This window comes from Caloenas nicobarica, chromosome 2, assembly GCF_036013445.1.
Source record: "Caloenas nicobarica isolate bCalNic1 chromosome 2, bCalNic1.hap1, whole genome shotgun sequence".
Classification (NCBI taxonomy): domain Eukaryota; kingdom Metazoa; phylum Chordata; class Aves; order Columbiformes; family Columbidae; genus Caloenas; species Caloenas nicobarica.
Window position 1 is genome coordinate 130,949,630 of NC_088246.1, and position 25,946 is coordinate 130,975,575.

The following is a 25,946-nucleotide window of genomic DNA, read 5'->3' on the forward strand; positions in this document are numbered from 1 at the left end:
TAAAGGAATCATATTGGTTACTTAGGAGACGTTTTTCTTGAACAGAAGGCAACGGAGATGGGAAAGATGAGGAAAAAAGTGGAGGAAGGAAAGTAGTGCACAACTTAAGAGCAGAAGCCCACGTCTTGCACACCAAGTGACTTGCTTGGGATTTAGCCACAGCAGATAAGAGTGGTGATGCAGACTTTTTCTGTCTCAAGCTCTAGGATCTATCCAGCAACAGTGCAGCAGGCATGGGCTTCAAGTGCACACTGAAGCCAGGATGACTGAACTACCTGAGGCCTGAGAGTCAATAGCTCTCATTGGTTACTGATATTTAACAACAGGAATAAAGCCCTGTATTACAGCCAAACTTCAGACATCTGTTCAACTAAAATAAAAGAAAAAATAGTCACTGCATTACTTATTAAGGGTATTGATTATATTTATTTTTCATAAAAAAACCATTAATAGAATATTTTTTCCAAAAATTAAGTAATTCAGCTCTCAGAAACTGCTTTTAGAACAGATGGGCTTACAACGTTTACTCTTCCACCATATCTGGCTATAAACTAAACTTGCAAGTTCTTTAAGCAACAGTTTGTATTTCTCTTTCCTCTCTCTGTGCGACCCACAAGAACTGGTCCTTCATCTTCTCATAGATACAAAGAATAATAACATATACTTTTAAAAAAAAATCACAGAGCTACTAATTTACCTTAAAATAATATTACATAAATAATGGAATGTTTCCAACATTGCCTTTTCTTGGTCAGTGAGATGCAGGTTCCAAAAAGAATGTGAAAAAGATAGCTCTGAATATGGAGTTTTGCTGGAAGGCTATTTCCCCACTCTCCCAAAACCTATCTGTCTAACCCTTCTAAGTCAGACCAAAAATCGAAACTTTCCAGAATTTTCACTAGCAAGGGGAGAAAAAAGTTTTGGAGAAAGACCTTTTAACGAAAAGATTAGATGACAAAGGGGTGGGGCAGGTGGCTGGAGCAGGAGTTTCTTACCAAACTGACTATCCTACAATCCAAAGAATGCAAAATTGAGCCTAAATCCCACTTCTGCCTGGTTAGAGCTGGAATTTAAACTTCATCTTCTCTCTTGTTTTTCTGTAACAGATTGCTCTCAGACTTCTCCCTCAGAATATCTGCAATCAAGTGGGGAGGACACTCGCTCTCAAGGGCGAGGTGTTCATTCACCTCTCTGCTCTGACACAAGCTACCAGTCATGACCATGTGTCCCAAAGCACCATCACCAGCAGAAAGAATGAAGAGGGGCTGGAATCACACCTTCCCAACTTGCAACTGATGCCAGCATCCCCAGTTTCTGGGTTTTTTTTGTCAAAACTCTTAACTCAAATTCAACACAAATTCACCAAGAGTTTCAGTTTCAAAGCTATTCTCTTTTGTTAACTGAACACATTCAGTGAGAAAAGCTGCAAATGTTTTTGCACCTAAAATTGATTTTTGCAACCTCTTATTCCATCATTTTGATCGTATAAAAAGACACTTTTTTTTCATGCAAATCTTACCACAAATACCTCTTTAGTTCATCACAGCTATATCAACACTTCTGCTACTCAAAGTAATGAGCTCTGCTATTCAGCTCATCCATCAGATGTGTTGCAAACCATGTGAAACACAAAATTTTGTCACCTCAGTTCTCAGCTGGAGAAGGGAGCTCTTTTTGGTGATGATCTTTTCAGTTTAAATGTTCAAACAACTCTTTCTAACAACAACAAAAAGCTTTACTCAGATCTCACCCTAGTGCTGTAGTCACATTTTCACTGATTATAAAACCTCCCACTGTAAAAGTTACTGCAGGATAGTAAGTTCTGTTCTCAGCCATTGGCACATAATAAAAATGCTTTACACATTGTCACAGGCACTCTAGGCTCATGTGGAACACTTCTGAGAAAAAACAACAACAACAAAATCTGGAAAGTCTCACACAGATAAAGGAGATTCATAAAGAGGATCTGTTCCCTCGAATAATAATAAAGCATATACTTTGCTTGTTCTGCAGCTTTATTTGTGTGGTTATTTATGCTGTATGGAAATGGTCTCAAAAATGCTGTCTACATACCAGAGTTTTGTGACCTAATTCTCCCTGATGTAGTTGGGAGACTTGACCTTCAACAAAACAGGTAGAAGGATAAAATTAAAAAACTATTCATCCCGGGTCTTTAAAAATACTTTGGGAATGTTGAAATATCCTGCTGTTGTTTCAGCTTTGACAGAAAGAGAAGTCACATTGCCAATGTGTCTCAGTTCATCATAGAATAGTAGAATAGTTTGGGTTGGAAGGGACTTTCAAAGGTCATCTAGTCCAACCCCCCTGCAATGGGCAGGGACATTTTCAACTAGATCAGGTTGCTCAGAGCCCCGTCCAGCCTGGCCTTGAATGTCTCCAGGGATGGGGCATCCACCACCTCTCTGGGCAACTTGTTCCTGTATTTTACCACTCTGATTATAAAAACTTTATTCCTCATGTCTAACCTGAATCTCCCCTCATCCAGTTTAAAACCACTACCCCTTGTCCTGTCATAACAGGCCCTTCTAAAAAGTCTGTCCTCATCTTTCTTATAGGTCCCTTTTAAGTACTGAAAGGCTGCAAAAAGGTGCCTCTGGAGCCTTCTCTTCTCCAGGCTGAACAATCCCAACTCTCTCAGCCTGGCCTCACAGGAGAGGTGTTCCAGCCCTCTGATCATCTTGGTGTCCTTCCTCTGGCCCCTCTTCAACAGGTCCATGTCTTTCCTCTGCTGAGAGATCCAGAGCTGGACGCAGGACTCCAGGTGAGGTCTCAACAGAGTGGAGTAGAGGGGCATTTTTCACTTGGAAGAGATGGCTGCACCCAGCAGTACTAGCAGGGAGAAGACAGTAGCACGGTGTCTGCCTGGGCAGGAGACACCACCATCCCCTCGACCTCGGACATGAGCAAGGCTACAGGTGCCCACCTACAGGCACCAAATCAGCAAAATCCTTCAAGAGCATATTAGACAAACTAAAGAGGTTTCTAGGCTTCTATTTAAATTTTTTGTAAGACCATGTGGGAAACGACTTTCTGAAACAAACGATTAAACAACAAAAAAGAATTAGAGTAATACATTAGGAGGGCTTTGGAGACTCCCATAGCATACAAACCAGGAAAAGTCTGTAACCAACTACAGGGCATTTAAAAAAGATGGACCCGATTTCAAAGCAGTATATTTCATGATGGCAACATGTTACAATTACACAAAAATTTACAAACAGTTTAATGAGTTATCTAGCTGTAATAATTCGAAACTCTGTGCCCCACCCTTTCAAGTGGTAAGAGTTTCGTTCATGATTGCAGAGATATAGAGATTTCATATTTGGTCCACCTTTTTGAAACACCCTGTATACTGCTTTTAAAATCATTGAAACAGTCTGTATTATATTTTTTCATTTCCGAAGAAATAAGAAGAGGTTGCAAATGTGCAAGCATGCATTCAGTCATACCGGCAGACATACTCACGCTACTGACAATTGGCATGGTAGGTACGCTTAAAATACATAACTTCCTGGAAGTTACGAAGCCCGTGCATTATAGCTGTATGATCTGGAAGCCAAGATGCAATTAATTCCCCACATTTTCTGGGTTTGTATTTTTATACACAATACACGTGATTAATGGATCTCACTAAACTATTTATACAAAATAGCGAACATTTGTAGGAGGTGAATGATCTGCAACAGTACATTCAGTCTATACTCTGAAAAGACAACACAAGTAGAAAAAGACAAAATTACTAGACAGGTAGATAGAAGATTAATAAAATAAAAAAAAACACTGGGAGCAATTCTGATGCCCAGACAAGGCCTCTGGTGCTATTTTAGATGCCCTAGACACCTGTACAGTACTAGGTGACCTGTGCAGAGCCACAGAAGACTCAGGCTTAGCTGGAGCAGACATTGAGGGTCGAGAGACATTACACAGGCTAAGTGCCATACATTACAGCTAAATACTTGAAACTGGAAAAGGGCTTAAGTTCTGTAGATTCAAATGTAAACCCCGGGGAACGCAGGGAAAAAAAAAATTGCTATTGGCTCAGATCAATGTAAAAACTTCATGGAAAACACGTGAAAAGCCAACATTTGCCTGTGGTAATACAGGAATGCTCAGTCAGGATCAGACCATTGTAGTAAAGTTATTAATAAACGAATTATTTGCATGATAGGCACTATGCAAGAAGAAAACACCTTGAAAGCTCTAAAGTATTAGCAGAGGAAGCATTGGGGCAGATTAACAAAATGAAGAGGCACAAAACACTCAGACCCAAGAGTTCACCCAAGACCTCTAAAACAATGGAAGCATGATCAAATCAGCTGCTATAATAAACAAGAGAATTGGTAGGCACATGGGAATATGATGTAATGGGGAAGAGAAAGTATGGCTTTGTAAAGAGAAGTCATAACTTCAAGATTACTAGCGTTTCTGCAAGGAGTTAATGATTATTTGGATAAGGATGATTTGGTTAACGTAGTATATTTAGATGTCTGAAAAGCTCTCGCAAGCGAAAAGCTCTTAAATAATTTGTCACAAGGTAAAATAAAAGGTCTGTCATTAATTACTATTTAAAGGATGTAACAGAATAAGTGGACAGTTTTCACAATGTTACTAGCGGAATTCCAAAACAACCTGCTCAATTAAACACAAATACCCTGGAAAAGATGGCAAACAGCAAGGTTATAAATTCGCTAAACTATACTGGACAGCTCAAGGCAAAGCTGCCTACAGAGAGGTGCCATCATGGTGACTGCATGCTACAAGAGCCAGTGAAATTCTATGTCAACAAATGCGAAGTAAAAGACAAGTCAAACTGAGGATGAGCAAGGATAAGTGCTGAATTAATTACTGTTCCCAGGAAAGAGATCTTGGGTTTGTTGCCAATAATTTTCTGAAAACAACAGCTCACTGGCCAATGGCAGTCAAAAGGGTAGATATAGTATTAAAAATTATTAGGAAGGAAAGACAGAGTAAAACAGAAAACGTCACAAAACCAGAGTGCTCACATCTTGAATTTCTCACACAAAGCTCGCCAGCCTCAGGAAAAAACGAAGCTCTTCAGCTTGGAAGAGACACCTTGGTGGTGTGAAGCTAAGTTATGTTGTCTAACCCAATGCAGCGGCACTTACATACCTCTTTCTCTTCTCTGCCAGTCCAAATCTGAGTGTTCTTCAAGCTGTAAAACAAGGCTCCTGTTTTCCTGTCCAGCCCCAGAAGTGTTTGCTTCTGAGTAGCTATTGTCTTTTACTCTCTTTAGTCAGATCAAAATACTGTCAAATTAATTAGACTCATCAGAGGCAATTATTTTACTTAAAATTGCAAACAGAGATGAAATTGAGATGGAGAGTCCAGCTACCAAGAAGTACAAGACACTCTTTGCACCCGATGATCAAAAGCGGATGGAATACTGGCAAATAGGGCAGTCTTTGAGCAACAATAAACAAGACAAGCTAAGAACAGAAAGAGCTGGTGTGCAGTGCTGCAAGGACTTGGCAGTGTGCTTGTCTTCTGTTTATAGAAAGCATAATGGCAGTACACAGCACTTCCAGGGACTGAGCACAGGATTTATGCAGTGTCTGCACTATATAAACCTGTTTGATGTGCCACTTTGCTTTTACAATGCCTTACTAAAACCAGAGAAAAATAAAACATAGATCTTACACCTTCTCCCTTTCCAAAATACTGTTGTAAATGACATAAATCTGGTGTACCTATCAGCCTATCACTAAATATACCTTGTTCCCAAAAAGTCTGATGCTTCGAACTAGAGTAGAAAAATAGAAGTGAAATGGGCCATCTCTAAATTTAGATTCTTTTTTCATGTACAAATAACTGAAGGTGAAAGCAAGGCATATACGCATTTAACTAGTTGATTCTGAATACAGAGATACTTTTAGATCTTTTAAATTATTTACAGGCCTAAAAGGGTGGTCGAACATGAAAAATATGTCCAATTATTAAGAATAAAAATAAAATAAATAATAGATCATGCTTACTTTCCTAAAAATATCTACAGTACTAAATACACATTCAGCAAGAGCAAATGCCTGAATCTACAAGCACCCAAGTAGTGCTTACTCTAAAAGCTCTCTATTTTTTTTTTAATCCCCATTCATTTTACCCAAACGTAACATTTCATTTATATCTTTAAAATATTATACTGCATAAGGACAGTGTGAAAGTGTGCCTGAAATGTCCTACTCTCCCACTTACTCCTTTTAAAACAGATTGAGAAAAAAATAAGCATTTTTTTAATCTTCAAGCAATTTCATTCATTGACTCATGACCATTAACAACATTTATAGCTCTGTAAATTATAATCAGGATAATTATTCCTGTGCTTCAGGGTATAAGCTGATCACCACAGGAGCTGGGAAGAAATTTTCTCCCATATGCTCTACTGCGCAGTTGTATAGGTGCATCGTTGCAACGGAAAGTCCACCCTATGTGAATGCTGGTGGCAGAATATAAGGCTTTGAATGCCAAAATTATCAGAATGACAAATTCTACGTGATTTATGAGAAATCTCTATGAAGCCTCCACACTCACTGCCAGGCTCTGCTGCTGTGCTGTGTTCACACTGGGAGACCAGTGAGTCTACGGCTTCCAGGACAGTCTAGACAACATAGCTAAAGCACGGCAGACAGAAATAGAGGAGCATCTCTTTCCTGCAAACTCTGAATTTTAATTTCTCCTGCTGTAAACAGGTCCTTGACTGACTAATCTTACCCCCAGCAAATATAATTTGATTTATACCGTAGCCATATATGTAAACATAATATGAGAAAATCATGGCATTAACATTATCAACTACTAACAAAATTATATTCCTCAAGTAAAGATGGAACATAACCTAATTTAATCTAAAACATTCCATGCACACAGACACACATATATACACTCACACCAAAACAACATTAATTTAAACATCATGTTTCTGAAATCCACTAATATGAGGTCAGTATATATAAGATTGAAAACTGCACTTAAACAGGATTTCTCTGTCATTATGTCATATTTGTCTGTTACTGTAGGATAATACTAAGCACAAATATTTCAGAGAAATCTGAAATCAGGAGGAACTTATATGTCAATATCCCATGTAAAATAACAAACTAAAATGAGGAATTTGCTATGTACACAGGAACAATACCAGCAATAGCTACAGCCCAACCAAGTACCCAAGATCTTTAATAGTCAACTTTAAACTGCCAGCTTAAAATTGCTGTCCATAAAGTTATGAGGACACGCACGTGAGACCCACAGCAATGCTCGGCAGAACCCTAAGCCTGTAATCTCGCTGTGAGTGCGCAGGAGACGACATTTACCCTCGCCCTTAACTGGGAGTGTTATACCCATCCAGCTCCCAAGAACCACTAAAGATGTCAGAAGGAAAAGGGCGAACTGGTGACCAATGTCCTTGCAAAAATACCGTTTTAAGGCAACATACTTCTATTAAGCATGGGTAGAGAAGCTTCACTACTGGTTTAGTGATTCCTCCTTACAGACAACACTCTTCCTGCTCGGAAGCTCCATCTTGCCTGTGAGTCAATGTCATGGGGATGAAGCTGAGGGCTGGAGTTGGTCTGTGTCATTAGTGTTGTTAAATACAGGGCTGGGCCTATCACATAAACCTGCTCGGTAAAGTTGAGATAAAAATTGACAAGAGCGTGTCTCTGAAGAAGTTCCTGAAATATGTGAGATTGCTCCACACTGTCTTTAAGATACACATTCAAGCAGCTGAACAGCAAGTAGCTGAATTTTCTTCCTAAATATTCGCATTCTCTCTCTCTCCCTAAAAGTGTTCATAGAAAATAGTGGTTTTATGTATGCATCAAAATACTTCCCCTTTGTGCATGCAAGACTACTTTAGACTAGAAGACTCACTTAAAAATTATATTAATTTCTGCATTTACTCGAATGGTAGCAGGACAGGGGGTGTGAGAAGACAGGTATGGCATGGAAGCCTTTGCATCTGAGTATGTCAGTTTTTGAAGCAGCAACAGGAACATGTCCTCCTAATGAAAAATGACTGTTTCAAGAAAAACAGTATGTACTTAAGAATAGTGTTTCAGGTAGCTCACTTAATATTGCATAGATATACTCTGTACTGAAGTTTTGTTATAAAAGTGAAATTCAAAAAACAGTTTTGGTATGTGCATGTATAAGTAAAGCAGTGTGTCTATGTGTGGGTGTGTAAATACTATATACTCAGATACAAACCCGCAATGCATTGAGTAAACTTCAGCTCTATACCTTAGTACTTAATTCTGAGTCTGGTTACCTTCCGGATTGCTAAGTCTTTCTAAATTAGAACAAGCAATTTCTCTTTGTTTTACCTAATATTTGAAAATGGCAAAAAAGTCCCATGGGTCACTGAAAATTATCCCTTCATTCCTGCCTCCTGTTTCAAGTCAGTCAAAACATTCCAGACTTCAAAAGGGGGCTTTGCCTGCTTAGGCCATTTTGGTGTCCTTCTATGGTTGGCCTATGAGGGACTGGTTATTTGGATAAATTAGTTTGTGGAGCCTGCTGGCCTTCTAGAAGACCTCAGTGTCTGACTGCAAATTAGTTCTACCGAACATGTAGAAATCCCTGGGCAGATGAGAAGAAATAAATGGTGATAAAATCTAATACTACAATGTTTGTAATGTGATTTTATTCTGCTCTGTAGCTTGTAAGCAACGCTAATGTTGAATTAAAAATTTTAAAATATAAAAATGTCCATGAAAGCACAAAATCAGATCAGTATCCGAGTCACAGCAGAGAAGGCTGGATGCCAACTTTAAAGTTAAGCGTCCAGCAGGAATCTTTTACAAGAACAAACAAAAAACCTCCTGGTTTTCCACAAAATCAAGTAGGTATTTACATTACGGATGCACCCCCGCTTAAGCCAGGAAGTCACACAGTTGAATTCTGCTGGAGCTTGGGCTGTGAATAAACTGCTATGCAGTATTTTAGTGCATAGTTGTACAACTGCCTAAGGAGAGTTTATCCTTAAGGAAGAAAAGTCAGAGAGCCAAAACTAACAAACATGGCTCCTTGAGCAGAACAATGGTCCAGAAAACCTAGTAAAAAAGAAAATAAACTTCATTGGCAGTTTGCTTTTTGCTGTTAAAGGCTAAGCTACAACTTCATCAAGACTTTCAAGAAGAGACTTCATGCAGAACAGTGTGTATACAGCACGCGTATGTAGCAGCTGGAAAGAATCAGATTAATTGTGTTTGGGGTTTTTTTATATCTACATATATGCCCATTTTTATAAGGCTATCTACAAACATCTCACACCATAATAAAGACAAAGATCGATCTCTCTGAGGAAAAGAGGGTTTGCAGCTAAAATCAGTGGTGGTATCTGTTGACAGAGCCCCATCAAATCCCTGCAAAGTCTCTGTCCTTCTGCTAAGGCTGGGACCATAATGTCCGTGCTGATGTGTGTGCAGAAAACACACTAAGAGTTACGCTGGTGGTGGGATTAGTTTCTGGTATAATTGGAGGAAAATTACAAATGCTCATTAAAAATATGAGCTACGATGAATGCTGCATTTAGGCTCTGGTTCTGCAAAGATTTATGAATACATACAATACTCTGAGCTGTGGGTAGAAGTACTTCTGTCAGTGCTACAAGCATTGTTGCCTCGGCACTGCAGGGTTTCTGCCACCAATTAGTACACTGAAAAGTACATTTTAAGTAACAAGGATTCCTCCATGGTGTTATTGCAAATGCAGCCAAATGAATAGTTCGTAGTGTGTTAGGTATGTTCTTCCAACTGTTCACAAACAGCTTACAATTTTCAGTAGTATTTTCACTAAAATATTTTTAAAGAAAAAATTCTGCTAATAGTTACTGATTGAGCAGTTACCATACATTGCCTTGCATCAGCTCATTTCAATTTGAGGAATTAAAATATATCAGCTAGTTCCGGATGTTCATTATTTTTGACACTTACCAAGTGTTATAAGTGGGTTTTGTGGCTTATGTTTCCAATATCCTACCAATTGCAAATAGAGAGGGGAAGGGGTGTGGGAAGGGTGTGGGCAATTACATTTTATAGGCTCAGTTACAGATTGCAATTGCGCGATGCTCGTCGGTTATTGCAAAGCTTTCCAAAAAGGAAGCATGTTACACATTTCTTCAGAACACCAAGGGAATGCAAAAGAGAGTATAGTGCTGTGCCAGCCTTTGAGACAAAATAAGGTAGCACCAATATATATGATTTTCACAGGTGACGATGCTATGAGTTTTCAACTGAAGGTAAAATATGTGTATTTTCACCTATTTTCCTAGTAGACTTTGTCCCCTCATGTGACAGATAATGTGGTGGCACGACACGATGACGTTGCTCAAACCAAGAGGTTGTTAGGCTGTCACCGGCCATGCCCACAGGCACAACCATGCTACCACCACAGCGGTGGCTTCTGAAACTGCTCCCTGGCTGGTGAGCCACACTGCCAAATCTCAGCTCACCTCGAAACAAAATGAACTTTCTAGCCCTTCTGGTAGGAAAGATAACCTTGAAAATGCAAAGAAAGTGAAATCTGATGCCTCAGTAAGACTGCAAAGAGCTTGAAACAAAGACGGAGAGATGTGAACTGCCCCAGTCATCTCTCTCTGGGCCCCATGGACTCAGCATTTCTGTGGTCATGGAGTCTGGCGTTTTTCCAAGATTCCACAGAATCTCGCATGTTTGCTGCAAAATTCATTATTTTGCTGCAGCCAGGTGCTGGATGTTTTTTGGGGGGTTTTTTTGGTTTGATTTTGTTGTTTTGGGTTTGAGGTTTGGTTGTTTGGTTTGGTTTTTTGGGAGGTGTTTTTTTTCTTTTTCCCTCCTTTTATTGCTGAAACCAACTCCTCACTCTATGTCTTTCCATTAGCAGAAGAATAAAGTGAATTTTCGGTGCATGCACCACTGTCTGATACACAGCATGGGGTAAGCAGGAGAGGGGTCCGGCAAGCAGCAGGGAGGAGCAAGAAGTTGGAAGTATGCAGTTAGGCAGCCCAGAGCACTGACCGAAAACTGAGGTTTGGGGGCTGTAGGGGGAATCGGAGAAGATTAACTGCTGAAGCAGACTAGGAGCACCTCCTTTCTTGGCTCACTGGGTGCACAGTGTTTGGATCTAACCTGACTGCTGAGGGCCTCCGAGTCTTTGCTCTGTTTTCCAGATGGGCAAAGTCGATCATCAGAAACACTCGATGTTGAAAATCCTTCCTGGAGTACAAATTTGCAATGAGAATTTCCCACTATGAACCTGGATGGGGTAGGAATGAAAAGTATTTTATTCTATATAATAACCTGAGATTGCTTCTGAAGAGAGACTGATGGGGAAGAAATACCCTCCAAAGTATTCCCATAGGGTATAGTAATTGCTGAAAACATTATAATATTTACTTGTGAAAACTTCCTTGTGCTGAATCTTGCAAATGATTTTTTTTAAATTAATTTTTAAAAATCAACAGGCATATCAAATTAAATAAAATAGTTGCTTACTTTTACAATTCCCTTTTGGAGGTTTTTTTAAAAGTTGCCATCGGGGTACCTCTAACACAGGCGTATGCCTACCTCAAGCATATCAAGCCAGAATCTTCTGACTATCAGTGTTCGTCATGTTTCTAGAGCTTCTAGAGGGTTTCTAGGGCAACACATTCATGTCAATGCCAAGTTTGGGACTGGTAGAGATTTAGCCTACCATTATGATTTTACATTATTTTTTAAAATTTACATTTTAAAAAAAAATTAAATTAATTTTTAAAAATCAGTTTGGTATAAGGTGTACTGTTACCCGTTCTCAGTTTCCTTACAATCACGATTTCTATAACATCTAAACTGACATTTTCATCTCAAAAATATTTAAAACGAGATGTGTTTTTTTCTTGTGAGGCATGCGTGAGCAGTGGGACTCATTGCAAATGACTGGCAGAATGGTCAAGAACAGGATTTACAAACTCAAATGGAGACTGGAGCAGGATATACCAAATCAGGCATGAGATGCAACCCTACACATGGCGCTTCAAAGTGTGAACATGTTTGCTGTGTATCAGACTTGCAGATTTTGGTCACAAGCTAAATAATACTAGTTTGCTGCTGGTGGTTTGCTCCAGAGTCAGTCAGCTAAGAGGTACAACCACAGAAAGATCAATGAGGTGTGCAGCATGGCATATTGACAGTCTTGGAGTTGAAACAGCCCAGTCATTGAGGCAGCCCCGTTGTAGGAACTTAGAATAGCACAGAATATTTCAGTTGCAAGGGACCTACAATGATCGTCTCATCCAACTGCCTGCCCACTTAAGGGCTGACCAAAAGTTAAGGCATGTTATTAAGGGCATTGTCCGAATGGCTCTTAAACACTGACATGACCACCTCTCTCTAGAAAGCCTGTTTCCGAGTTTGACCACCATGTTGGTAAAGAAATGTTCCCTAATGTCCAGTCTGAACCTTCAGTGGTGCAGCTTTGAACCATTCCCATTGTCCTATCACTGGATCCAGGAAGAAGAGCTCAGCACCTCCCTCTCCACATCCCTTCCTCAGGAAGCTGTAGAGAGCAATGAGGTCACCTCTCAGACTCCTTTTCTCCAAATGAGACAAGCCCAAAGTCCTCAGACGTTCCTCACAGGACATTCCTTCCAGCTCTCTCACGAGTTTTATTGCCCTCCTCTGGACACATTCAAGGACCTTCACATCCTTCTTAAATTGTGGGGCCCAGAACTTCACACAGTACTCAAGGTGAGGCCGCACCAATGCTGAACACAACAGGGATAATCACCTCTTCCGACCGGCTGGTGAGGCTGTGTTTGATGCCCCCCAGGATGCGCTTTGTCCTCTTGGCTGCCAGGGCTCACACTGCTGACTCCTGTTGAGCCACTGTTGACCAGCACTCCCAGACCCCTTTCTGTAGGGCTGCTCTCTAGGTACTCCTCTCCCAATTTATACCTGTGCTGGGCATTACTCCATCCCAGGTGCAGGATCCAGCATTTGGACTTGTTAAATTTCATCCCAATGTTAATTTTCATTGCCCAATACTCCAGTCTATTTAGATCCCTCTACAAGGCCTCTTGTCCCTCAAGAGAGTCAACAGGACCTCCCAGTTTATCACTGAGATCTCTGTGTCACTGACAAACTGGGCTGAAATCAACAACCAATTTCTTAATACAGAGATGCAAACTGAAAACAACCCACTGCTTACAAAGATTCAAGAACTCTTGTTTTAGCTTGATAAAACATGAGTGGAACATCTTTAATAGCTGCATATATCATTAACAAACAAGTTTCAAAGCCTTTTTTGGACTTGGAAAGAAAGAAACTAAACAACAATGTTTTTTTCTGGCAGAATAATAGACTGATATCCTCCTGTCTAGCCAGCCTCAGTTTTGTGTTATGCTTCTTTCTTAGGCACCTAGTAAAAGAAAGACAGGAGCAGATGTAGCGTTCAAGTTTGTAAGCACAAGTTTGCAAGTCCATTCCTACACAAAGTGAACCAAACACGACAGTACCATTAGGATCATTTCTCCAAGTGACGTAAGTTTGCTTAGATGCTAAAATGCCCTCTCAGCTGTATGAATGTAATAGAGAGCAGAAGTTAGCCTACTGGGCTTACTATGTTATCCTCTCGTGCACATTAACGCTGACAGGCTGCATTACCATGTAAACATTATCCTCTTTCTCAACAGAGAAATCTTGGCCAAAAAATGGCAAAGTACATACTCCTCTATTTTCTCAGTGTTGTCTGATAAACTTCTTTCATTTTCCTTTCTTCTACTCCTGGTGCTGCCTCTGTTGTCCATCTAGCTCTATTTTCCTAAAACATTATACACCTTAAATTTTCAGTTGCTGAATAAAGCTCTTCCCTTACCTTTCTGTACCTGAAATTGCTTCCACAGCATAGTTTTTATGGGCCAGTTCCAAAATTAAAGTGTGTTTCAATCAGTGCTTGTAGAAAAGTTTTCCTCTTTTCCTATGGACTACCACCAGGTTTTATGAGTAGATACATGTGTTTGGGATCTAAAATCCTAAATGTCTTCTGGTTTCTGTCTTGTAATTACAGTGTTAATCTGTCCCTCACCCTCTCTTTCTTTCTTTCTTGGATGCATACATACATAGCAGAATAAACAAAAATAGTGCTCCTGAAATCTTTATTTTCACAGAGACTATTTTGCCTTCTGACTGCTGCTTTTAAGAAACCTCTGTGTTGGTCAACTGACTATTGCAAACACAGCAGCCTGTCCAATTATGAATGAATTAAAGAGGGGCCTAATTGCAGGATTTGATTCACCAGTTTAATATCCCAATTTTAAACCTATCCAATGACACGGCAATCAAAAGAGTCACAGCCCACAATACTGCTTCTGCCCTGTGTCATATACCTTGGGGCTCTCACAGTTAGAGAAGCCTAAGTGCTTGTTGATGCAGCAAGTCTATTCAGCAGTTACTGGTTTTGATTTTGATAATCCCGATAGCATCCACAACTACCACCCACTTGGGTAATGTGAAAGGAAATTCTGAGCAGATGAAGTGTTTTACAGGCTCTCTGGACTAAGTGGTGAAAAGAAGGAATGGAATGAATAACCCCAACAGGAGTGCTAGTAGTGCCAAACCATGAACAAATATTTCCCTTAATACTCCTGTTATGTTAAGCGACAGTTACATTTGTCATTACATACAGCTCCAGCATACAATCACCCGAACCAAACCCACTGCAGCACATGAAGCCTGGGATATGCCGAGCACACAGAGAGGCAGTATTGCAATTGGAGCCGCAGAAAAACCCGACGGCTTCAGGGAAAGGCTTTTCGTGCACAGACGAAAGCCTCATCCTGAACAGAACAAGGACTGGGCTTGGGTGGTGCTGAAAGCTCTGGGACTGCAACTGCAAAGAGGACCAACCATCCCTGTTTAGCACCAGTCAGTAACCATGGCCACTCCTTTCTTGAGGAGTGAATTGGTCCTTTTCACATATTGCTGTAGCAGCGATGAATAAATACCCAAACATACACATAGAGACAGACTGGAACAAATGAACATTGGAAAATAATCAAAGCCATATTGCTTCAGACAGTAAAAATGACACTAGAGGAGAAGTGTAACAAAAACACCCAACACAACAGGCTTATTATTAGGTGGCTTAGTTCTTTCTACTCTGTTGCTACGTGAAAAACTAACACAAGTATCAGGGAAACTGGATATACAAGTGCAACAGAAAGAGATGATGCAGAGTACTGTCAAATGTAGAAAACAAATGGGAAAAAATGCAGGAAATAAATCTAATCAAATTTACTAAATAGTAGTTTTTGGAATTATTTTACCACTGGTAAAAGTAAGGCAATTTCAGTGTGCACTGTTTCTGTTAAAACAATCCAGAATAAAAATATATATGTAGCATTTCAATGTCCACTGAGTGCCAAGAATGATATCACAAACTAAACTAACAAATCTGTAACACACACACTAATCATTTGACCATGCATGAAATATTGTTTTAAAACATTATTAACCATGTCTGATAGTTTGCAATTTTTTTTTACTATTGCAACTTTATAAACAGGCATTTACAAGAAACAGCAATGCTGCTAAAGACTTTTTTTTAAAAACACAAATTTTGCCACTGTTCATAAGACTTCTTAGCTAGGAGTTGCACCCGCTTTACCCAGAAACAATATTTATATATATTCACATGGACAAAGAAATAACTTCAAATAACAGGAGAAAACTCTCCAACAGATCAAAATGTTAACAGTATAAATGCAGCAAGGTGTGTATTTCTTAGAAAAAGCAACATCATCACTTTGTAATATGAATCACTGAAGACAAATATTTTTAAACCCATACCTATTTTCTGTAGCATTAGCATAAGCGTCCACCTCTCAATGAATTTCATCATTCACTGCTTCCAGTCACTAAAAGTACATGTAGCTCTCTAAAACTTTCCAGTCACTTGGTTGCAACAAAAATAATTACCCCTTTAAAAGCCGTAACTATTTTCTCAGGACTGACAAGTCGTTTACTTACAGACTTCCCATTTATTCCCTGGGGGTCTTCCATTGAAGATTTCTTTTTCCAAGTTATATACGGGCTATCAGTTACAGTGAGGTTCAGACAGTCCTAGTACACATGCACACCTGTGGAAAAGAAAGCACCACAGTGCCGTATTAATTCGTTGGCATGAAATTAAGAGCTGATCTTTACATCTGCAGCTTTCCTTTAACGAACAAGTATTCACAAGTTGGGAGCAGTTATCTTTGATGAATTGAATTAATCTTGAAAATAAACATATAGCAGAGCTGTTTATTGCAAATCCACGTGAGCCAAAAGCAGGCGGCGAGAGTCCCGTTGTGCTCCCTGTCAGCAGATGAATAAAAGGCAGCCAGGAACTCTTCTGCTGACGGTATTTCTGTGCCAACAACACATCTTTTCCTTTTTTTTTTTTTTTTTTTTTTGGTGAAGTTCAGCCTCTCCCTGATATCTATCAATGTCAATTGTACTTTAATGCTAAGAGGAAATAATAACAAAGAAATACGATTGTACACTGAGCCAGGATAAAAGAGAAAATCCACAAAGTTTTCAAAAAGTTGCCCTCAAGCTAAGGATATTTTTATACTAAATCTCTTCAAGTTTACATTAGGTCACAGTTCTAGCCCCCATAAATTAAAAATATGGATGCTTTGTGTTCTCTCACCTTTGGAAACTTTGATGTTAAAAATAACAGTGAAGTGCTGAGACGTATTAACAAAGGCCTCCCAAACAGACATCAATTCAAAACAGGGTTTCCTTGCAGAGACCACTTTCTTTAGAATAAAATGCTGTGACCTTCTTCAAATTTAGAATTAATCATCTGAATAATTCAAACAAACCCAACTAAAACCCTCATTAGAAGAACTGGCTTGGGTTTTTTGGTGTTTGGTTTGGGGGTTTTTTGGTTTTGGGGTGCTTTTTTTAAGATGTGGGGCAAATGTAGTCTATTAAAGAATAACAAAAATGTAAAACTGCTTTTTTAAGTGTGTGCATATATAAATATACACCTTATATCAAAAGAAATATGAATAGCACTTTGCTTACACACGACAAGCAAAGATCCCATGACCTGAAGATACCTAATTTGTCCTAACAACACGCAGTATATGAAACATATATATATATATACATATTTTAGAATCATGATCCAAAATCTTACTCTGCATCTTTCTACCTGAATGAGATTCTTGCAAGAAAAAAATATTCCTTCAAGCTCTGTTGTTTAGTGCACAATAAAACTATACTGGACGCTATTCATTGCACAAATTCAGCTACTTCTACATAAACATTAAGAAAGTGTTAACAGCTCCACTCCACACCCTAAGGAAGATGCTAATATGAACCATGCTTCTGTAATGCATCCACTCCCTTCTTTCTGGTTTTCAATTGAGACATCTAATCCAGTCCTGCTCCTGCTGAGAACAATGGCCAATCTGAAGTATTTCTATGAAATCAGGGTTTGGTGCTCATATTTGTTCTGACACCAGATTATGGGTTAGAAATGGCCCGAGGCTTTAAAAAGTGACAATTAAAGTTAAGGAGGGGAAAGAACAAGAATTTCTCCTAACTTTAAGAAAAAAAAAAGGCAAAGAGCAGAAGAAAACAGTTTTCTAACAACGCCCCACTTCCAAGCAATGACTGACATCTGTTTCAAAAACTCTTTTATTGCAAAATTCAATAAATGGAAAAACCGCACAAGCTGAAAGTCTGCCACTTCAGTGAGGGAATAAAATGGAGCCTTTTCTAATGGAAAAATATTCAAAAGTCAATTGATGTAATGCTGGTATGTGGATGACCTGACAGCTTTTCAGATCAGCAGTGCTCTCTTTACTAATGGAAAGAAAACTTTACCAAGACTAGTAATCCTCTACATTTAAAAAGCATTTTCTATTAAAGGACATAAGGAAAAAGCATATATAGAGTTTTAGTGTATATCACAGTTCAACCGCAATTAGGCGACCTAGCTTGCAGAAGCTGCTGCAGCAAATGTTTTCCCTCTCTGGAAGAGATTCCTATAACACACCAGCGTCAAAAGAACCCACTATTGCATATTCGGCTCTGATATATTCTGCTCTTCAAGTCACTGCAAAAGACATTTAAGAAAAGGTCCTATACATACCCCCCCACACTGTTAGGAGCAAAGACTTGTCTTTCTCAGCAGCCACCAGAGACCACTGGCAGCAGAACCAAACCAGCAGTAACACGAGGCCTTAGACGTTAATACAGAACAGCTGATTTACAATGTAATTAAGCAATTTTAATTTTGAAAAATTCCACTTTTAAACAACAGCAACTTAGTTATCCTTACTGTAATTGCCATTTTAGGTTATTTTTAACTTTTAGTAAAGCTTTATGAAAACTAATTAAATTCCCTTGAGTTGTTAATGTATCAAAAATTACATCTAAATTACATAGAGTATCTATTACAGAGAAGTCGTTATATGCAAAATATGCCATCGAATATGAGTGAAAATACCTCAAATTATTGAAAAAGACAAGAACTAAACTGAAGGGAAATCATGAAAGTACATATCCCCTTTTATTTTTCTCTACTACTTTTGAAGTCATTTGCTTGGTTAAATATTATTATTAAATGCATGATGGTAGCAATTAGAGTTCAAGCAGCTAAAGAAGTACTGTCTTACCAGGCATGATAACCAGCAGCCCCCTTTTCCAAACAGCTATTACCATTTTAAAGGGAATTAAAAACAAACAAACAAAACAACAACAAACAACAACAAAAACCACAACCACACACACACACAACCAGCAAAGAGGTACGGAAAGTGGTTTATGGGGGAGTTTATTTCCTTCTTTCCGCAACGTTAGCCAATGCAGTGCAATTTTTCCTGCACACATGGACCTGAATGTGTTCCTTTGCCACCAGGCACAGAGTGGCCACCCACCACTCTCCAGCCAGGCCTTGGAGGTGGCCAGGATCTTCAACAAGCTCCTCGTCTTGCAAGGGCTGTCCCCATCTGAGCACCCACCGGAGAACCTGACAAAAGCGAGTGGCCAATTATATGGGAAGCAGATATTAAACGTAGCCAGGGACACTGTGAAATAACCTCTTCTGGTTGAAAGCTACCGGCGGAGGGTGATCTCTTGCACAGACAGCACCGAACACAGGGGTGACCAAAAAGAAACTGGCCACCGTTGATTCCCGGCACTTACAGGCATCAACATTTAAGGACAAGGAACCCAATTTCTTACGCTTGCTGAGCTGTTCTCCATAAAAGCTTTGCATTTCCCATGCAAGCCCTGCTCTGCCACCAAAAGACACATCTCGGAGCCGTCCAAGGCTGTTGTAACACACGTTCAGCTGCAGTGAGCCCCTGCTGAAGCTCACTGTGACCAGAAACATCAGGAACGCAACACCACCTTGGGCAACATTCCCGCTTCCATCACCAAGGAGATGGGATTAACTTTTTTTTCTGTTCCTGTGCCACCAGCTATACCACCCCTGTCTCAGAACCTCACCGATGATTGTGCTATTGCAAAGTCTCTAAGATGAGATCACTTCCGGTGTCATCAGTGGATACTGCTTTGTTCTTATTTTCTTTTACTAAAAAAAATTTTTTTTAAAAAGTTCACAACACTGATCATGCTTTCTCATGAACTGGTAGGACTTTCTAATAACAGCTAGATAAAATTGGTAACTCCCCAAATTGTATCTTCTTCATTCTCTAGAAAAACAAAACAAAACAAAACAAAACATAAAAGCCACATATGCTTTATCATTTGGTATAGAAAGAGGTTATGAGGCTGGGTGAAATGGTCTTTTTTTTTCAATGTACATGATAACGTGTGATATTTTACGGTTAATTTTAGGGAACGTGATGGTTTTGATTTGAGGTGCTATATTTGAGAAGTTTCCTTTTCAGCATTTGGTAAAGGCTCACTACATTCACTCTATTCCCAGGTAGGTCTCTTGTCCCTCGCCCCCGCTTCCTTTTAAGGTGTTAAATTTGGCAGATAACCTGGGTAGCATTTAGAAAACAATTATTTCCAAATGCTAGGAAAGAAACTTGCCAAGTGTAACAGCTAAAAACCAAAAAAAAAAAAAAAAAAGGAGGAAGGAAATAAAACGGAAGAGGGAAAGATATTTTTTAAATGAAATTTATAGAGACCTTTCAGCAGCTTTATAAACAATTAACTCCAGTGCTGAGACTGAAGACCACCTCTGACTGAGCCTGGAATGCCTGCAGATGCAATACAGCATCCTGCCTTCCAACCAGCCTCGGGGACTCCAAAAAAACAGATAGGTGCCCAGATGTGCAGGACCTAACATGCACATCTGCTGGAAGACATCCCGTACCAACTGCAGCACTGACACTGACCTAAACACAGCCTCTGGACCAGCCCTAGACCTCTCTATGGGTACACAGCCCACAGGTAACACACTCTGCACATCTGGGTCATTGCTTTTGCATCACCATACACCATAAACATCCACGTCTACCTCCACAGACCCTTTTTCCAGTACCTCTGAGCAGAAATGAATGGAGTGTCAGGACTTGTGGCTGGAGTAAACTTGCAGGGAAGAAGGCTGAAAAACTTCCATTTTATTGGTTTATTGGTAAGCTTTCCTTTCTAAATATAGAACAAGCACTCTCAGTGTCCTGGACAGGCACATGTAAAACCATGGCACTTACACTCACTGTGATGTCTAGGTCAGCACCAAAGTAATCTCATTCTTTTTAAGTCAGTAATATAAATTAAATATCCAGATTTTTTTGATATCTGGGTGATAGCTTTTAACTTTAAAATAAAGATGAAAAAATCAATTAAAACCTAAAATTATGGTGTTTCCTTAATGTTTTAATTTCATTGAAAACCAACATTTCTGGTAAGGAAACATGAGGGCTCATCTATCTACACAGAAATCTCACTGGGTGCTGGACCAGATTAACAGAGGAGACACAAGAGCACAATGAAGAAAAACAGACAGAAGGACTATAAACACAAAGAACACACCACAAGAAAATTATATTAATGACAGTCTGGTTAATATATCTGTACTACATTTTGAATCCTGGTAGTATTTATATAATTGGTACAACTCTGTAAGCCTAAGTCTGTCTTGAAGAAGCCATTTGACAATAGAGTTTGTGTCACATTTCTCACGCATGATTAAGTCTAGCAAGAAAAAAGAAGTGTTGAGAGCAGAAGGACCGTGTTACCGGTTCAGACCAACAATCCCCCTGGTGCTGTCTCCAACAACGGCCATAAATGGATGCAGAAGAGCAAGAACAGATCCAGTCTGTGCCATTGCCCCACTATTTTCCCAGCTTCCTGCTTCTTCAGTTCTGAGGGTTTCCTGAGCCTGGTGGAGTTCATCTCTCTGGCAACCCTCAGTACAGCTCTCATAAGTACTTGTCCGTCATCCTCTTGAACCCATGTACACTTTTTGGATTCCTAACAATTCTGAACATTCATTTTGGGATGTCATTACTGAGCACTGAACAAATTTCCTTGGAATTATCTTTGATGCTGTGATCTCACTTCCGAACGGTGAGGTCCAGCTCAGTGCTCCTCATTTTCCACATACAGCTACACCTATTTTGCCCAGGGTCTGTCAGTTTACATTTTTCTCTGCAGAATTTCATTTGCCATTTCATTGTCTAGTGACTTGTCTCATAAGGTCCTTTGCGCAGTTCTTCACAGCCTGCTCTCTTTGCTATGCACCTCATTCCCCAAGTTGTTTATGAATAATTTGCTAATTTAAGTTGCTAACCTGGAACATCTATTCAAGTGGAAACAACCTAGAAAAATGATTGTGTCTGATGAACACAATTATTCAAACTAAGCTACTGAAAGAAAGTGGAGTGTGAATAGCAGAAAATTTCCACCTGAAGAAACGAACAAATGTAAAAGGTGTTGGCATGTTTATAAAGGAACTGGAATCTGCTGGCTGCTAATTTCAGTAAACTCAGAAATGCTCTCTGGTCCCCCAAAGCTGGCAGAGACTTGGTCAAATGCAAAGAAACTTCTCCCAAGGTGTGGAAAGAAACCCAACAACCAAAACTATCTGAGCACCTGAGAAAGGCAAATGTTTAAGACTGGAGAACTGCAAAAATGAGGTTAGCAATTTGCCATAGCTTTTACAGGTTCTAAAACTGAAATATAACTGGTTCAGAAACCATCTTGATAAGTCTTTGTGTTGTTTCCCTTATCTGCTGTGGTCGGGAATGGTTTAAATTGTGAACAGGACTGAGGTCCTGGTGAGTATGTGATGTGCATCGGGTATGACACCAGCGATGGTCAGGTTGCTGAATGCATCACCCTGGCAGAGGCAACCAACAGGACACCTCTCTTAGGAAGCTCCACAAAGAGCCAAAGTGGGCAACACACACACACACACACACACATATATATAATTTTGAAGCAATAATGTTATTCTAAAAGCAGAGCTCTCCAAACATAGCGAAAGATCATATTTTCATTGAATACTAAATACACATGAAAGTAAAACCATAAAAGAACATTAAAATTATACTCACAACTTGCTTGCCAGATTTTTTTTTAATGACTTACAAAATTAATATGATGTTTAAACTACCCAGTGGGATCAACTTTATTTGTATCTGACAGGTAGGTTGAAACTATTCAGCAAAGAAACACGCTAACAGGTTAGGACAGCAAATAAAGACTATTTTTAAGGTGAAAACATAAAGGAAATTCATACTTTTAAAAATTAACAAAATTAACATTTACAGTGTGAATTCTGTGCCTCAAACAAGAGCTTTGCTTTTAGCATTCCATGGAATCTCTGTTATCAAAAGTTACAAGAATCCCTACTTTCCCTTGTTTTATTTATGTATCATTAACAAAGGTGGGGGGGGGGGACACACAAATAAACAAAAAACCAAACAAACAGAATGCAACAGTCTGTCCCTTCATTGTGAGTTTTTTGAGCAATCTTCTGTTTTCTGCTTTTTATGTGTAAAACACATCACAAAAGGCAAGTGGATCTACAGATTGACACTGACTGTTAGACTAAATGTCATGGTTGATAAAGAAACTGAAATATATACAAGAAAAATGTTAAGCTATGAATCATAACATGCAACTAGAATACTTACCTAGCTCTGGAAAGAAATGTAAGATGCTTTACAAACAAAGTTTACTTTCAACCTGTGTGGTTCTGTACAATGTTTCTAATAAGTAATAATTATATATATGCTCTAGGAAGCCTTTCTACATCTATTATAAATTTAGATTAAAGGTAAGGTGTCACTTATTATTTTACATGGGCTTTTAAAGTAGTTTGTAAAATGTATGTAGTCTATAAAAGTTTGTGGTCTAACAACAAACAACTGTACTGCTTCTGCACAATTCAGTGCAAACAAGTAAAGGTTTGCTAATCATAACTATTACAAGGCTTCAATGTTTATACAGAGCAATTAAAAGCAATTTTCCTCTGGGTGAAATAATGTTCTATTTTAATCAGCCTTTTAACTTGTATTTTTTTTTTAATAAATCAGATACATTTGAGTCTGAAATTGTAACAACCTTCATTAAAGCCTAGGCTTCCCCCAAGCTACTGAAAGCATTCAAGTAAGAAACACTACCAGCAGTATTTTCAGCAGTGGAAGCCATCATGTCGCAGAGAGCAGCAAATACCCAAAAAAGAGGGGGTTAGAGAAAGCATGCAGAGAGTCATCCCAGCTACGGAAAGTTAATGCCTAACTGGGAAATTCACAGACAAAAGTCATGGCATCTCCCAGCACAAGGGGACCCAAGTACTGGGTTAGGGTCCTTCTCTGGAGACCTTCAAAACTCACCTGGCCACATTCCTGTGCAATCTGCTCTAGGTGAACCCGCTTTAGCAGATGGGTTCGAGTAGATGATCTCCAGAGGTCCCTTTGAACCTCAACCACTCTGTGAGGCCCCACACCCTTTGAGAACCACCACGTTGCCCCTGGACTGAGCAGGAGCTGCACTCCCCTGCCACACAGCTCAGGCCACCACGGCTGGTCAAACCCATCCTGCCTCTGCAGGTGACCAGCTCTGATGTCTCTGCGTGAGTGGCTCTTCCAGCATCCACACTGGATCAATCACTGAGGTTCAACTGAATGTGCAGGCCAGTGGACTTGCTCACATCTTCATCAGTGAGGCTAAGGATGCTGCTTTCTTATTTATCTGCCATACAATGAGAAAACTTCCCTGTCTCTCAAGGTGAACCAAAATTTTCTTTGGTCTAAAGTCACAACATTCACGTACTGCAAGAAGTATCTTATTTTCAATCTTTACAACAGATCAAATGCCAGAATTGACATTTTCTATCTACATATACTTCTGCTTCTCATCATGCAGCAAAGGCATCTACTTGCAGTAGGTACAAGTTTCACTAGCAGGTGCAAGTAGTCTATTTTCTTCATTTGGACTCATTTATGAGAATGGGTTCTCTTTCAATCTTTGTTAAAGTCCAAAAGAAAGAGAATGAACCTGAGAAAACCAGAAGACAGTATCACTGAACTGTCAAAGCTGTCAATGTGAGGTCCAAAGGGATATTTAAAGGCACCACATCATGTTAAGCATCTATGACCATTTACATCTGTTTGTTTGTCTGTTTGTGTACACTGCAAGCACCCTTATGAAGGACAGTAAGCACCCAATTGCACCTTTAGTCACCTAGATACCTTCGAAAGCCTGACCCATGGTGAACAGAAATAGCAACAATTCACTAACAAAAGTTAACTTTAAAAGAAAGTTGATACTTTATTTACCTAACAAAGATGTCAATTTTCCTTCACATTACTGTGCCACATCCTCGAGCTCTTGCCTCTCGGGGGTTATCCCAGAGACAGTGCTGCCTGGTTCCCCACGGGGCCATCCCTGCTCTGAGTGGGTCAAGGAAGGAGGCACTGGATGGGACCTCTCTTCTCTAGCCAGCAGCCACTTGTGAAACGAAAACCTCACCAATAAATCTTTGCTGAATGTGGACAATTGGTGTGAATATTACAGGGGAGGAGAATGAAAAGATTGTAAGAGCATTTATAGAACTCTCAGTTCCTTGGAAAACAATGCTGAAAAACATTTTTAAATGCTGGTTTGTTCAATTTTGTCATATCTCTTTCTTGACAGATTACTTTATTTTTCTCTGATTTCTGCCAGACTGTATTTTCATGAAAATTAATTCAGTAACTCATCATTTTCAACACAATAAAAACTGAAAACTTAAGGATTTGGAACCTTGATAAATAGCTTCTGCTTACACAACTACACAAAGATGCATTATATGTTCTTTGTCAGCAAAAAATGCACCAAGTTCAGTCAAACAGCAGTATTTGGTTTCAGTTCTCCATGTCTCCAAACTGTATCCACCAATGAGAATGAATCTTGTATACATTTATGAAAAAAACCAAAACATACAAAGGCAAAACAAAGTTGAAGTTATTTAAGTCATTAAATCAATCTGTCCTCTAGCAACAGCCACCCTTCTTATGAGTTTGCTTATCCTAATAACTCCTACAATCTTTTTTTTAACCATCACAGCTACACATAAAATTGTAATTATTGCTGTATATTACTGGCTACAGTAATACATTGAGTGTGAAAAACATAACAGACGATAGTTGCTATCCATATAACATTAGTTTTACAATTTGTTATAAAAGATGAATTATCATTTCATTTGTCAAATAATGTTATAACTAAGTTATAATAAATAATATTTCATAATAAAGGAGAAAATAAAGAATGTACTACATATATTTTGAACATAACGTTTCGCTTTCCCTTAAGAACCATATAACCTAAAAGCTAAAAAGGAAAATTTTATTCACACAAAACCATGCAATCCACTTCAATATTCAGATGATAAAGACCTCAAGCTATTGAGTTGAGAAATCAAAAATTCAGAAATTTCAGGTATCAGGTCAGTTGCCTAAAGCGGCAGTAGGTGTGACTCGCTATGTA

General features: G+C 39.2%; 1 protein-coding gene across 14 annotated transcripts in view; it reads right to left on the reverse strand.

Moving 5' to 3' along the window:
* EYA1 (EYA transcriptional coactivator and phosphatase 1) overlaps window positions 1-25,946 on the reverse strand; it is a 178,819-nt gene that overhangs the window by 139,622 nt on the left and 13,251 nt on the right. For all 14 annotated transcript variants that reach the window (XM_065627176.1, XM_065627190.1, XM_065627189.1 and 11 more), the window contains exon 2: window positions 16,020-16,129. In XM_065627176.1, the coding sequence (XP_065483248.1) occupies window positions 16,020-16,052 (33 nt within the window). In that variant the 5' untranslated portion in view covers window positions 16,053-16,129. The remainder of the gene's footprint in view (window positions 1-16,019; window positions 16,130-25,946) is intronic.